Consider the following 13,826-nt stretch of genomic DNA (forward strand, 5'->3'; position numbering starts at 1 on the left):
GATAGTTTTAGAAAATATTCAAAGAGGAATAATGAATAGCGCGAATAAAGGCGCTGCTCTCTTGGAAGAGCGCCGATATAGCACAAGGCTTCTACTAGAAATATCGATCAAAAAGAGACATTTCCCTTGAAAGGTTGAGACTTTAATCAAAGTAGAAATCGTGCCCACTAATCACACATTCTAATCAAGTGTATCGTTTCGAGTGTGAATTCACTTTTATCATTTAAAATATATTGTATGCAATATACCAATTGCAAACTAATCATATCATTGATATATATCTAAGTTGTTATTTCCTTTTGATTAGAAATTCGTTGTTCGATATTTGACCCTCTTCTCTCGCTCTTTTTTCTCTTTCTCTCTCTCTCTTCTAAAACTTCGGTATTGATAAAAATGTGTTTGTTTTTTCTTTTTTGAATCATATAGCAACCAACAAATGGTGTGATAATTGAAAAAGGCCAATTCGAATCGAATCAAAATTATTGTGGCTAGTTCTTGATTCCCTTTGAATTTTCATCGGCTCGGCATTTTTCTTATCTCAATGAGTATCGCCATTTTCTTATCTAATGTGTATTTTGGCAAGTTGACGTTCATTCAAAAAAAAAATGTCTTATCAGACCGACTGCGAATATTGAACGGACAGACTGAGCCGGTCAGTTCAATCATAGCTTAATGATTAAGCCTTAATCATTGCCATTTATCAATAAAGAATCATTTCTGTGATTCAACATGGGTCAAAATGCTTGTCCGAAAAATGGAGAGCCAACACAAGCTAATTAAAGCGCATGACTCGCACCAAAAGAACATTAAATATCTACTTGAGAACCAAGAACGGTTCATCTGATGAGTCTCATCATTGGCCCCTAGATTAGCGCCATAACAAAGTCACACTTTGTTTTCGAGAGTTTCATTGACATTTTATCGTCAAATGGTGCTTATCAAGCCGGTTCTGATTGATTTGAAACCTTCAAAATATAAAAAACGCTATTTATAGCATCGTGATTTGCGTCCTTTTTATCACAACAAAACATATTTTGCTCAAGTCCAAAGCAGGCAACGTTTATCATTATTCGTTTCACCATTTTTCTTTGTTTTGTTAAATCCAGTTCTCATGTACTCATTATGCTGTGCCTTTCTCTTTAATTCAAAAATAATGTATATTTTATCATATATAATAATATCAAGTCTAGAATTGAAAACGTTTTCTTGGAATTACAATAGCAAAAAACGATGATAAAAAGTGAAATCTCTCAAGTGAACGGTACTTGCTTTGCTCTGGTAACTTTCCGCAGCGACATTTCATTTCCGGCGGAAATTCTCCGCTGTTTTTTCTACTTATCCTTTGAAAAAAATGAGACAAAAAATGTTATTTCAAAGTGAAACAAAACAAGTTTTTTTTTCCGAAGTTAGAACTTTGAAGTGTCGAAGCAAACACGTCGACTTCCTTCAAGAGTTCATAAAATAGCAGTATGAGTCATCCGACAAGAAAATAGAGTCTAATCCGGGTGAGAAAAAAAAACTATCCTTTGACCTGATGCGCGCCGTAAAAAGTCGTGAAAATATGTTTTTAATGTTTTCTATCTCGCTTGACGTTTGGTTTTTGGTATCTCTTCTGTCATTAGAGGTATGTCTAGCTTCGTTAAATCGACAAGAAAAATGAGATAGTGCCGCTAGATAAGCTGCTGTAACGTTTATTCGAGAAGAAAACAAATACTTTTGGGCTATTTAATGCCAGTCGGTTATCATGAATGGTATGGCCAGTTGATATGAAGTAATGGAAACGTTGTTGTTTTTCAAGAAAACTGTGTTTGCCATTATTACGGCTATTATTTGACACGAGAACATTCGATGATGCCATTATTGTTCCCTAGTTACCAAGCTAACGATTATAAATATAAAAATATGATGAACGAATTTCGCGAACATACATATTTTGCGGTGAAATGTTCGTTGAAGTGGTGAAGTTTTGCAAGTAACTAACTTTGCAGCTCCTGTTTCCTTCTACCGCGCTCTCCTCGTCCACTTGTTTTCACTACAGTCTTGTCTTTAGTGTTGTAGCTGTTCGCGAAGGATATAATAAAATTGAATGAGTTTCCACTTTGATAGCTTTGTCATGTGGAAAGCCAGTGTGGTGTGTGTGTGTGTATGATGAAAAGCACATTCAGCATCACGTTCGGTGGTAATAAGATATCGCTTAAGTAGCGCGTTCCGTCAGTGTCTCGACAAGTCCAATAAAAAAAAATGGCCATCGAAATAAAAAGCAAAACATGAAATTCCTCTTAACCATCGTCATCGTTGACAAGACACATACGTTACACGTCTTGTGGGAAAATCGATACTTAAAGTTTTCTGGCGAATGTCTTGATACGTTTTCGCATTCAGGAAGCCATTCAATGTGTATTCAATTGAAGCCTAGCTACGTATAGGCGTTTGAACTTTTCTAGCTGATTAATGTGTTGAATGAATGTGTGAAAAATTTTGTATACAAAAAGCAAAAAAAAACCCATTGATGTCGAAGCCGGTGGTGAGTGTGTGTATGTGAAGTGCAATGTACACAATGGCCACCATTTAATGCAAAGCTGGTGCTAAGCACTGGGCGCTTGCAATGTCGTGTTTTTAATTAACACACGTCGTTGCTAACTTCACTTTGAGTAAAACAACAAAAAAAAACATATGTTTTGCTTTCATATTCACGCACAACACCGTTCACGTGATGGCGTGATGTGAGGTCTCTTGATCTCACTCGACAAAAGTAACGAACAATGCGATTGTCAACGGCAGAACAGACGACTCTTTTATTTTATTATGATTTTGTGTCTTGTTTGCAGAACGTGCTGCAAATAATATTCCGATATGAATGCTCCGCGTTCACTTTATTATTCACGAACTCACTGAACCCCATCGATGCGGCAGCGGCTGTTGTTGTTGTTGTTGCTGCTGTTGCTATCGCCGCTGTCATTTTCACATTAACTCCACACAAAAGCTTTCCCAACCACTTTCTTCTCTCTCACACTCATCAATATTTCATTCACATCGTTGTCAGCAGTCGACGACGAAACAATCGACTAAGCAAACGCACACAACCACTCACACACAGTTTGATTCGTCAACGTTAAAGCGAGACAACGTGTACAAATCCTTTACAAACACCGTCATTCGATTGATTCCCGTCAATAGTTACAGTTTAAAATCGTGTTTGCTGAAGTTCGACACATTTGTGCGGGTTTGTTTAGGATCAACAAAGGCTCGCATTTAGAGAGTCAAACGAAACCAAAAATATAGAAGAAATAAGAAACAGAAGAGGAAATAGAAAATCAGCAGAAAAAAAAGAAAGAAAAAAAAGAGAAGAACATAGGAAATCAAGCTGAAAAAGTAGAAAAAAACATCGAAAAGAGCTAAAATAAGAAGAAAAAAGGAGAGAAAAAAAAAACCAAAAGAGAAGAAAACTAAGCGAACAGTCACGATTCGAGCATAAAATTGCGAGAATCATTTGAATTCCGACAGTTGTTGTGCTTAAATTGTGTCATTCATGCTTTGACTGTCGTCGCGTTGACTCACTCACATTTTGTGCACATTCACAACGACGACAATTAAGTGAGTTGGCATCACAGCTGTAAATGTTTTGAATGATGCAAGCCCGAATCAAATCGACGAAACACTGTGAACAAATCGTATGAATAAACAGTATAAACAAATCACCGAAACGATTTTGGCCTATGAGCTACAACAAATTTTGTGTTGGCGCCAAGGTCATTGCCAAAAGTGATCTGACTTTCATGTGCGCAACTTTCAAAACCCGCACGCGATATTCTCATACATCTTTTATGAATATCATCGAATAAACATCGTCTTTTGTTGTCTGCATCGATTATCGATTGCAATCCAAGTGTTTTTCAAGCAAAATATTTTTACGTCGAGCAATTAGATAATTGTAGATGAGTAAATAAGTGGCCCATAGAACGATTTGCGGTTTTAAGTAGTCGTTGTTTAGATTTTAAATCAGACATCGTAACGATGTCATCGTTTATAGTTAGTTCATGGATTTCGAAATTGAATAATGTTCAATGGGCGACGAGAGAATCATTGGATTGGCTTAAATAAGAACTAGTTACTTATAAGTAACTTAACTAAATATACTATCACTTACAACTACATCGAAGTGTAAGAACAGAAGAAGTGGTAATGAAAGTTTCACTGCGCTTTTACATTAAACTTTTAGACAAGTCCAATGTTCTAAAGGAAAAACTAATATTTTCGACAAGTAAAATTAAAACTTGTATTCAAAAGCAAAAGCCAGTTAAAGTATGCCAAAATCCAAGAAAATCCATTTAAAAGTAAACGAAAGTTATTGAAAATTAAAGTTCACGAACAAAAGTTATTGCTCACATAAAAAACCACCTGTACGAGAATTTTGTTTCCGTTGAGGTCTGTGCAAATTGTGACTGGATTTGGTTGTGTTAGCAAAATAGTGAAGTAAATTGAAAGTAAACACAGTTCGAACTAAAAAGAATGAAGAAAACACAGTTTTCAAGGATTTTCTCTATCAATAAGCCTCTAAACGACGACGAAAAAGTGTAAAAAAACCTTAAAAAGAAACATTTAGTCATCGATTTACACCGTTCAAAAGGTTTATTTTAAAGTGTAGTTCCAGGCAGTGCCATTTGCGATTCAAATTAATTGTTTTTATTCGTAAAAAGGTCCCAACCAACCGACTCGTACCTCTAATTCAATTTGCATAGAGTATGCAAAATGCATCGAACTTCATTCACCTACTTAGATTAAACATTTCCGTTGATATACACAGTTTTGCTACAATAGAACGATATATATCGTGGACGCAGTGAATTATTACCCGACGTATTGTAACTATTGTTCCCTTTTAAAGCGCCAGATAACGACTGACACTCAGTTTATAAAACACGCAATTTGCAAATAGCAATTGCAAGCCATACTCAGCGATATAAGTCAGACATTTACATTGAAGAGACCACACACCCTCTCTTCATTTCGACTTCTATTCCATCATTCGTATTTTGTACGTCGCAAAAATTGCGCTCTTTTTTTTCAGACCGAGTTTGTGAATTTATGTGAAATATTTTGCTGAACTAGCAATTGAATAGGAATAGAAGAGTGGAAAATCCCCGTATTTGTACCATTTGAAAATGGTGTGTGATGAGCACTTTAGTATAAAGTCATTTAGAAGCATAAGAGTATAGCTGTTACTCTTTATTGTTCCTAACAAAGGCTTGGTTTATCTTGCAAACGTTGACTCAAACCGAAAATTCAATTTATCGATTAAAATTAGGTTTGATTTTTTCCTGGGTATTGTGACATTGTGTGTTTTCATAAGTGAAATATCGATTATTCTGCCCAATTTCAAAAATAACACGTCACCAGAAAACACTTGAGCTTATTTCCAAAAATACGTGAACAAAAAATAGAATTGAAAAGAGAACAACGAAATTATCTATTAAAAAAAAAAGGCTGAACCAAATGAACAGCTTGAAACCAAATTGAACAGAAAAAAAAGACAATCAGCACCTGAATGACTCATATTGAACTGCGAACAATACAAAAAAGTATATAAACAATGGCAAACGATGAAGTCGTTTAACTGCGTGACTATGCCATTGATTTACGTGAAGTGAATGGGCTCTCTCTCTGTGTGTGGTATCGCCAAAAGTAGAAACAACAACAAATTACTATGTACAACTTAAAACGGATTCGCTTGACTTCAATTTAAAATTTAAAAATAACCGCCGCTTGTGTGTATTCCATTAGTCTTGAGAATTTGACGTACCGTCACATTGTGTGCGGTGACGCTTTCGTGACAACCGAACAATAATTAAAGTATATTTCCTAGTACTGAATCAATATGACTGACATTTATACAATATTCAATCACAGTTATGCCTATGGTAAATTTGAGCTAAATTGGTTATTGCGTGTAATTTAATACGATTTTCATTCGATTTCATTCTCTCTTTGTGCGTGTTTAGATGATCCACAATTCAATGAGCTGGTTTCTCAGGCCGAAATGGCCATTGAACATGGCATTTATCCGGAACGAATCTATCAAGGTAGCAGCGGATCATATTTCGTGAAAAATACCGCCGGGGTAAGTAATGCAACCAAAATTTTGGAATATTTGTGACAGAAATAGTGGACGAATTTATGTTTGGCTTCCATTGAAATGGTCATAATAACAAAAATAAAACGCTCGTAATAGCAAAATTGGGAGCGCCCATTTGTAGCTACAATTTCGAATTGATTAAAATATTTTTTTTTTTCCAATGTGCCAGTATATTTTATGATGGAATATATGGACAGGAAACTCTCAAATTAATTTCTTCGAAGAAAAATGGAATTTTTTTTATTTCCGAAAAATTAATCTATTTTTTAAATCTATTCCTAGAAAGAAAATTAGTGAAAACAGTCTCCTTCTTCTAAGGCTTCATCTACTCAATATTTATTGTATTTTTTTTCACTTTCGTCAGTTTTTTCGCTTTTGAAATGATATTTTCTGTATGTATTGGAATAAATTGTCTTAAATCAAAATTACTTGATTTTAAAACAATAAAATTTCTTCTGTTCAATCCGTAACTTTTACATAAAGTATCCAAGCTCATGTTGCGCATCAGCATCGACGAAAACGATTTAAGCCACTTTTTCGGCGATGCACAAGTTATGAGCAAGAGAAAATACCATTGATTTATTCACGGGAATGCTTCGTTTTGTCAAGTATATCCGATGCATTTTGGTTGAAATCACACAAAAACTATGATACTTTAAGTATCCTAGATACTCTTTAAAACTGCATTATTTTTTTTCAATTTTGAATTGATTTTTTTTTTGCTTTATTTTACTACGATTCATTTTTTTAAATTATAAGTCATTGCCTTTAAATTTAATTTCAATAAATAACTCGACTAAAAATCTAAATTTCTACCAACAGAAAAAGATTGCTGTATTCAAGCCCAAAGACGAGGAACCATACGGTCGACTGAATCCGAAATGGATGAAGTGGATGCATAAGCTATGCTGTCCATGTTGTTTTGGCCGATCGTGTTTGATGCCGAATCAGGGGTAAATATTAATATACACTAAAATAAGCTAAAGAGATGAAGTTTTCAACACGAATTTACTGCCGATTTAAAAACCTATACTCCATAAATGTGCTCAAATTTTTTTCCATATCAGTATGGCTCACGTAAACTTCTCATTAAATTTGTATTCCTTTCTTTTCACATTCCACACCAAAAACTCCATACAAAACGAGCATATTTTTGTTGTGACTAACAAATACGATATTTGATGTATTGTTTTGGTTTCACCGTTGCAACGGCCATTTATATTGACACATTACCTATTTTCATGATAATTTATCAATAAAACGAATATTTTGCTATAGTTAATCTTTCAAAGTGATCTTAGATTGAGACACAACGGAAAAACTGTAAATTCATTTATGTAATTTATCATGGTCGCAAATAAAATTTTGAATGGAAATAAATAAAATATTATATTTTTTTAGTCACAAAAAAAATGTGCTCGTTTTGTATAGAATTCTGACTCACACCAAAAATGAACACAAATTTAATGTAAAGTTGATATCTACTTACTTCCATACTGACTGATATGGAAAATATTTTGAGCACATTTTTTATATGGATTTTTTGTTGGAAAATTTTATGAGTTTTCCACACTGTTGACTCGCAAAAATTCCAAAGAAATTCATTAAATTATAACACAGTTCAACACAAGTCATCATTCCACTATGCGGCTATAATTTTAAAAAATTGAAAAAAAAAATTAAAATCCATATTTTAATCTAATTCTGGCCTTGTTTAACGAAATTTAATACCTCTTTGTGTGTCTTTTTCAGATATTTATCGGAAGCTGGTGCCAGTTTAGTTGATCAAAAGTTGAAATTGAACATAGTGCCGAAAACGCGGGTAGTACGTTTAGTATCGGAGACATTCAACTATCCTCGGATTGATCGTCAGAAGGCCAAATTGAAGAAAACGATTAAAGAACACTATCCATCGGCTCGGTTTAATCGTATGAGCTTACCTCCAAAGGTACTGTACTTTGCATTCACTGTTTTCTCCTTCTTTTCTCCACATGGAAAAGCTTCCAACCTAACACAAATCATTAATGAAGCCAAATCATTCTCTTTCTCTAACCCAAACATCAAATTCTAAAAACAAAAACTTTATTTTTTTTTCCAGACTGGATCGTTTCAACTGTTTGTGAATGGTTACAAAGATGCCGATTACTGGTTGCGTCGTTTCGAACAAGAGCCATTACCGCAAAAAGTGGTGGAAAATTTCCAATTTGAGTTTGAAAAATTAGTCGTTTTAGACTACATAATTCGAAACACAGACCGTGGCAATGACAACTGGTTGATTCGTTACGAGCAGCCAAAATTGATGACCATAGGCCGAAATCATCACTCACAGCCGGGATCAATGACATCGTCACACTCGTCAACATCAAAGATACCATTGCGAAATCATTATATTCACCCGGTTACCGTTGATGATCAAATGCATGACTTACCATTGGACAATGATTTTAATGGCGGCATGTCGTCTGGTAGTAACAAATCATCGGATAGTGCAATCAGTGTGCATTCGAATAACGAATTGATTGGTCCATCGTCGAGTGGCATCGGTCAAATGACCGACGATGGCAAAGTACAAAATATCATGGAGGACAATTGGCACTTGGTTCAATTGCCTAAAATTGAAATCGCGGCCATTGACAATGGATTAGCTTTTCCATTCAAGCATCCAGATTCGTGGCGTGCCTATCCGGTAAGGATTTAGATGATTAAAGGAAAAATAAATTGGAAGTTGTTCTTTAATTCTTCTGTTTGGATTTTTGGACCATTTTACTCTTACGCACCGCCATACCGACTGTGTCTTATTATATGTTCTAATGTGAATAATTTTTTATTTGAATATTTTCCCATTCCTTTTTCAGTATCACTGGGCCTGGTTATCACAAGCAAAAATTCCATTTTCGAACGCTATCAAAAATCACGTGCTCCCATTGCTGTCGGACATGAATTTTGTCGAGGAACTGTGCAGCGACCTGTACGAGCTGTTCAAACAGGACAAGGGTTTCGATAAGCGTTTATTTGAACGACAAATGGCTGTGATGCGTGGACAAATTCTGAACCTAACACAAGCACTCAAGGACAACAAGAGTCCAGTACAGTTGGTTCAAATGCCAGCCGTCATTGTTGAGAGGTGAGTGAAGTTAGATAGAATGATAACATATTGCCTATGTCTCTAAACAAGCGACTATCCTATGTTTCAAGACAAGCAGCTGCCTAAAATCTCAAGTCAAGCGACTGTTGGTTGATTGTCTGTCTATCACGAAAATCGATCATCAGTCGCTTCGCTTTGCATCTAGAAATTTGTCTAAGAAATGACCAAGTGCAAATGGTGCATCAGCCCAATTGAATGAAATATCCTCGTCTGAATTGATTTACTTTTTTTTTATTGTTGCAAACTCATTTCAACTTCAGTTGTTGAAATTTGGTGCATCTTAAGTTAAGCTTATTTTCGGCATTTTTTAAAAATAATTTTCCTTTTTTTTCTTCAATTTTTCTTTCAGATCGCGAACATCTTCCAATCGATTTTCATCATTTACACAACGTTTCCAGCATAAAAGCCCATTTTTCTCATGGTGTTGACGAACTATGCCATCAATTCAGTTACACATCATCCTTCACACATCAATTTTTTATGTTCTACTAAAGCAAGTGTTATCCATCGTCTTGTTTGCATCGAAACTCATCACTCAAACATCATCCGGTGAAGCAGAGACGATGGAATCTATCGATAATTTTGTGTTTTTTCAACCAATCAAAAAAAAAAAACTATTCAACCAAAAAATATATTTTGTATAAAAAAAAGTGAACAGTGTTTTGTCACCGTTGTTCAATCTGTTGTGTAAAAAAAATCCTATTATTATTAACTTATATCCACTCTGTAACGATAAATTGGCCATCTATATAGGCTTCTCGCCGAATTTTTTTGTTTTTGGCTTCTTCATGAAAAATAATAATTATTCCTTCGCTCTGCTCAATAAATAAAAAGAAATAAGAAAATATTGTATACTTTATGCTCTCCAATTGGGATTAAATATATATTTCAACTTATAACTTATGTAAATATTGGGATTTTATGATTGATTTATGCTAAGTGTTTGCATGTAGCGACGAACATTGGAGTGAATGAAAGACCATTTTTTATGAAATGATGACTTGAATAAAAGAAAAATAAGGAAGTTCATTTGATTTGTTCTTTTGTCGTGGATGAGCAGCATGTGACGAGGCGACCATGACGACTGCAAACTGCGTGGTTTTGGAATGAAACTCGTCTGATTAAGAATCTACTAGGAGATTTGTTCGAGATTACGATCTAGGCAATGTCTAGACCAGGCAGTTTCTGGAACAGACTTGCTATTGGGATCCCATAGTGAGCCAGCATCGTTTAGAATTTCCATTGAAATTGAACAGCCATATTCCCTTACGCAGTCAAGAAAAGGGACATTCGAATGAGATCTTTGTCAACCGCAGTCACAATGTCTGAACCATGAAAATTCAATCGGATAAGTTCAGACTAAATACAATTTTCCGCTTTGATTGAAGACGGCATTTTGAATATCAAAATTGGCCAATGATTGCTTAAGAATGGGCGATGAATGAATGAGCCGATTTTGTTTGTTGCATATATTTAATGTTGTGTATAAAAAGCCAAAAGAGAGAAGAACTTTTTATTTATAATTCAATAATTATTGAACCTGTAATAGCCTAGATAATCCGATTCATTCATCATATCCAAAGACAAAGCCTCAATGAATGGAATGAGATGTCAAAGTGAGATTCTTTCTATTTTTCCCCGCGAATGAACACAGACACACGGTGTTAAAGTGACTCGATAGATATTTATATACAATTGTAGGACAAATCCCCATTATCTATACTCCAATGAGCGCTGGAAACAAACAAACCAAAACGTATCGCCCTTGATCAACTGTAGAACAGCGCTGAGAAGAAAAATAAATCGATGATAAATCCAAAATAACCAAATCATGAAACTATTACTGTTTTAAGGAACTCCCACAGAAAAAAATAAAGAAAAACACACTATAAATAAACGAAACCGGTACAATTTGAATTTTAGGTCGATTATAAATCAAATTTATCATTTATTCCTGAATAAAATTGATTATGAATACAAAATAAATGCGTTTGATTTTGGATTCAGATGCGATAAAATTTGGAGTTTTTCAATCGTATCTTTAACATACCTCCATTGTACCCAAACACAGTTTGTTGTCTTCTCGTTCTGGATCCAATGTGTGTGCCCCTCAAGAACACGAATACATTCACCTGATTCAACATTCCAAAGACTAGAAAGAGGAACAAAATTCAATGGGATAAGATTCAAAAATGCAAATGAAATTGTACTCTTTCATAGAGTGAGCGAGAATGAGAGTGTAAACAACTGTGAGTGATACGCGTCAAAAGTAAGAAATATGCACATCAATTCCAAATCGGATCCAATACATTGGATTTTTTAACATCGAATATATCAGAAACTGTTCAAAACAAATGCATTTTGTGCAAATTAGACGAGCGATACTTGACTGAAAAAGAATTAAACTTGTTTATTAGATTCGATGCTGAATAATGATCGAGTCATTTGCGAATGAAACTTCAGCAGAAAAACTAAGTCAGAAAGTAATAGATCAATGGAAAATGCAAAAATTGCGATTACAAAAACAGGAAAACTAAGACTTCTGTGTATTTTTTCATCGAAATTTTTAATTTTGTGTTATTTGCAGTTAAATCCGCGTGAAACATTACGTCAAAATATTCGAATAAATGAGCTCAATCGGATGAAAATTGAACGATCATTCGTAAAATTTATGCGATAATTGAGTTTAAGCATACAAGTGACGAATTTATTTCTTCATTTAGAAAGTGAATGAATCATCATCTCGATAAGAAACTTTTGAAAAAAAATCAAAGAGAATCTAAATGCAATGACAGAAGAATATGATATATTGAATCAACAATTCGACGAAGAAATTTTTGCGGTGGAAAGAGCAAGAGCCAACTATGATTTAGAAGTTACAAATGCTGATCAAGTTTTGAAGAATATAGACAGGATCACCAGTTTTATTAGCAAATGAGCTGTTGCAAGAGGTAGGTATCGAAAATCGTGTACATAGACAACAAACTGAAGCAGGGAAGGACTTTGTTCTGGTTAAAGATACTTTGATCAGTTATAATATACATCGTATTATATGGTTCGCTAGCTTAATAAGAATGCCCGAACCAACGAAGTCGAGTGATTTGAACCATAGGGGTATTGCAACGACCATAAAATATTTGTATTTCATCAAGTTTGTCAAGCTCTTTCCAAGTTTATGCATAGTGTCGAACTTTTGTTCAAGCTCTACCATCTAAATGTACAGTGAAATAATTTACGGGCACGACGTAAGATGGCGTTTTTTCTGGTCAAAAAAGTTGCAATATCCCTTTGATTTGAACGCAACTCAGAAGAAGTCATCATTTTTGGTCAACATTTCCTGGAAAAACAAATTAAAACAAATTTTTTGCCCGATTTTAGTTTTATTCAAGGACAAGAATTAACTATTATTCAGCGATTGACTTTATAAATAAGCCGAATGAAGTGCAGGCTAAAACTGAATGTGGACATAGCGTCAGAATGGCGGCAGACAAAAGCCTATAAATATTCTTCATAATTCCTTCTTTGGAGCATTTTTTCATGAGCCAGTCAAAACAAACTTTTACTTTTACTAATTTCGACTCATCACTCGAGGTCATCGAAGAATGCTTTAAATAAAGCATCACCCCAGCATAGTGATTTCAACCATCGAGAATAAGCCAAAGATTATGAATTTCGGTGAAGATTAAAACATTTTTAGAAATTCTAAACGGTAGATTGTGTCCAAATCGCTGTATTTTTCGGCTGAATGCCTATGTTTGTATCGTTCTAACTATTTGTGACCATCATCCTTCCAAGAAACACAATGCACCAATCCCTTAAACAACGGCTTGTGTGTGTGTTGCTTTTCTCAAAAGTGACTTAATTTGGCGTCTCTGTCGTACGGTTATTGCCGATAATAGCTTATGATACGCAAATATAAGAGACGAAACAGTGGGTATTTGAGTCAGTTGTAATTTGGTTGTCAAAGTCATAACCAGTTCTTTCCAAACGGTCTGCACCAACTAACAGAACGAATTGCATTTACGAAACAATTTTGTGTGTGATAAGAAAAAAAATCATTTCAATATCGTACGAAATCTGCAAAAATTAACAAAGAAAGGAAGAAACTGATCTCGCGAGAGAACATTCAAAACTTTTTTTTATTGATTTATTTTCAATTTTTCCTCGCAGGTCGATCGACAAAAGATGAAAATCACGGACATGAATCTGATTTGCCTCGAAGAGTGCTTCGAGCATTTGGAATTGGGCGATCTGCTGAGTGTGGCCGATGCCAATAAGAGACTTCGCAGAGCGGCCGAGTTTGTTTACATTCGAAAGTATGGTGGGAAGTGCGTATATTTTCAACTGGCAAAAAGACAAAATGGTCGATCTATTAAGGAGTATATAGAACAACTCATATTCAGAGACTTGAAATCTTCACTTCAACTTTTGCGCTGTTTTGGTCACGTGATTAAGAAATTCCAACTCGCTACGATTGAGGACGAACTAGAACTTTTACTATTTAATGCACTCAACGAATTTTGTGCTGAAACGTTAATCAAAGCAAAG

General features: G+C 34.7%; 1 protein-coding gene across 4 annotated transcripts in view; it reads left to right on the forward strand.

The window, feature by feature from the left end:
- Positions 1-10,187, forward strand: part of LOC129570497 (phosphatidylinositol 4-kinase type 2-alpha) — a 12,021-nt gene extending 1,834 nt beyond the window's left edge. The window contains exons 1-8 of one of the 4 annotated variants that reach the window (XM_055450134.1): positions 3,035-4,059; positions 4,298-5,918; positions 6,000-6,118; positions 6,956-7,086; positions 7,886-8,081; positions 8,232-8,819; positions 8,989-9,257; positions 9,628-10,187. In XM_055450134.1, coding sequence (XP_055306109.1) covers positions 5,876-5,918; positions 6,000-6,118; positions 6,956-7,086; positions 7,886-8,081; positions 8,232-8,819; positions 8,989-9,257; positions 9,628-9,706 — 1,425 coding nt within the window. In that variant the 5' untranslated portion in view covers positions 3,035-4,059; positions 4,298-5,875 and the 3' untranslated portion in view covers positions 9,707-10,187. Of the gene's footprint in view, positions 1-3,034; positions 4,180-4,297; positions 5,919-5,999; positions 6,119-6,955; positions 7,087-7,885; positions 8,082-8,231; positions 8,820-8,988; positions 9,258-9,627 lie in introns of those variants that run through there. The other 3 variants (XM_055450136.1, XM_055450135.1, XM_055450133.1) reach the window with 3 other exon arrangements.
- Positions 10,188-13,826: the final 3,639 nt, after the last annotated feature.

The sequence above is a fragment of the Sitodiplosis mosellana genome, unplaced genomic scaffold, assembly GCF_009176505.1.
Source record: "Sitodiplosis mosellana isolate CC-2019 unplaced genomic scaffold, AAFC_SMos_1.0 Smas_scaffold_60, whole genome shotgun sequence".
In the NCBI taxonomy this organism is placed as follows: domain Eukaryota; kingdom Metazoa; phylum Arthropoda; class Insecta; order Diptera; family Cecidomyiidae; genus Sitodiplosis; species Sitodiplosis mosellana.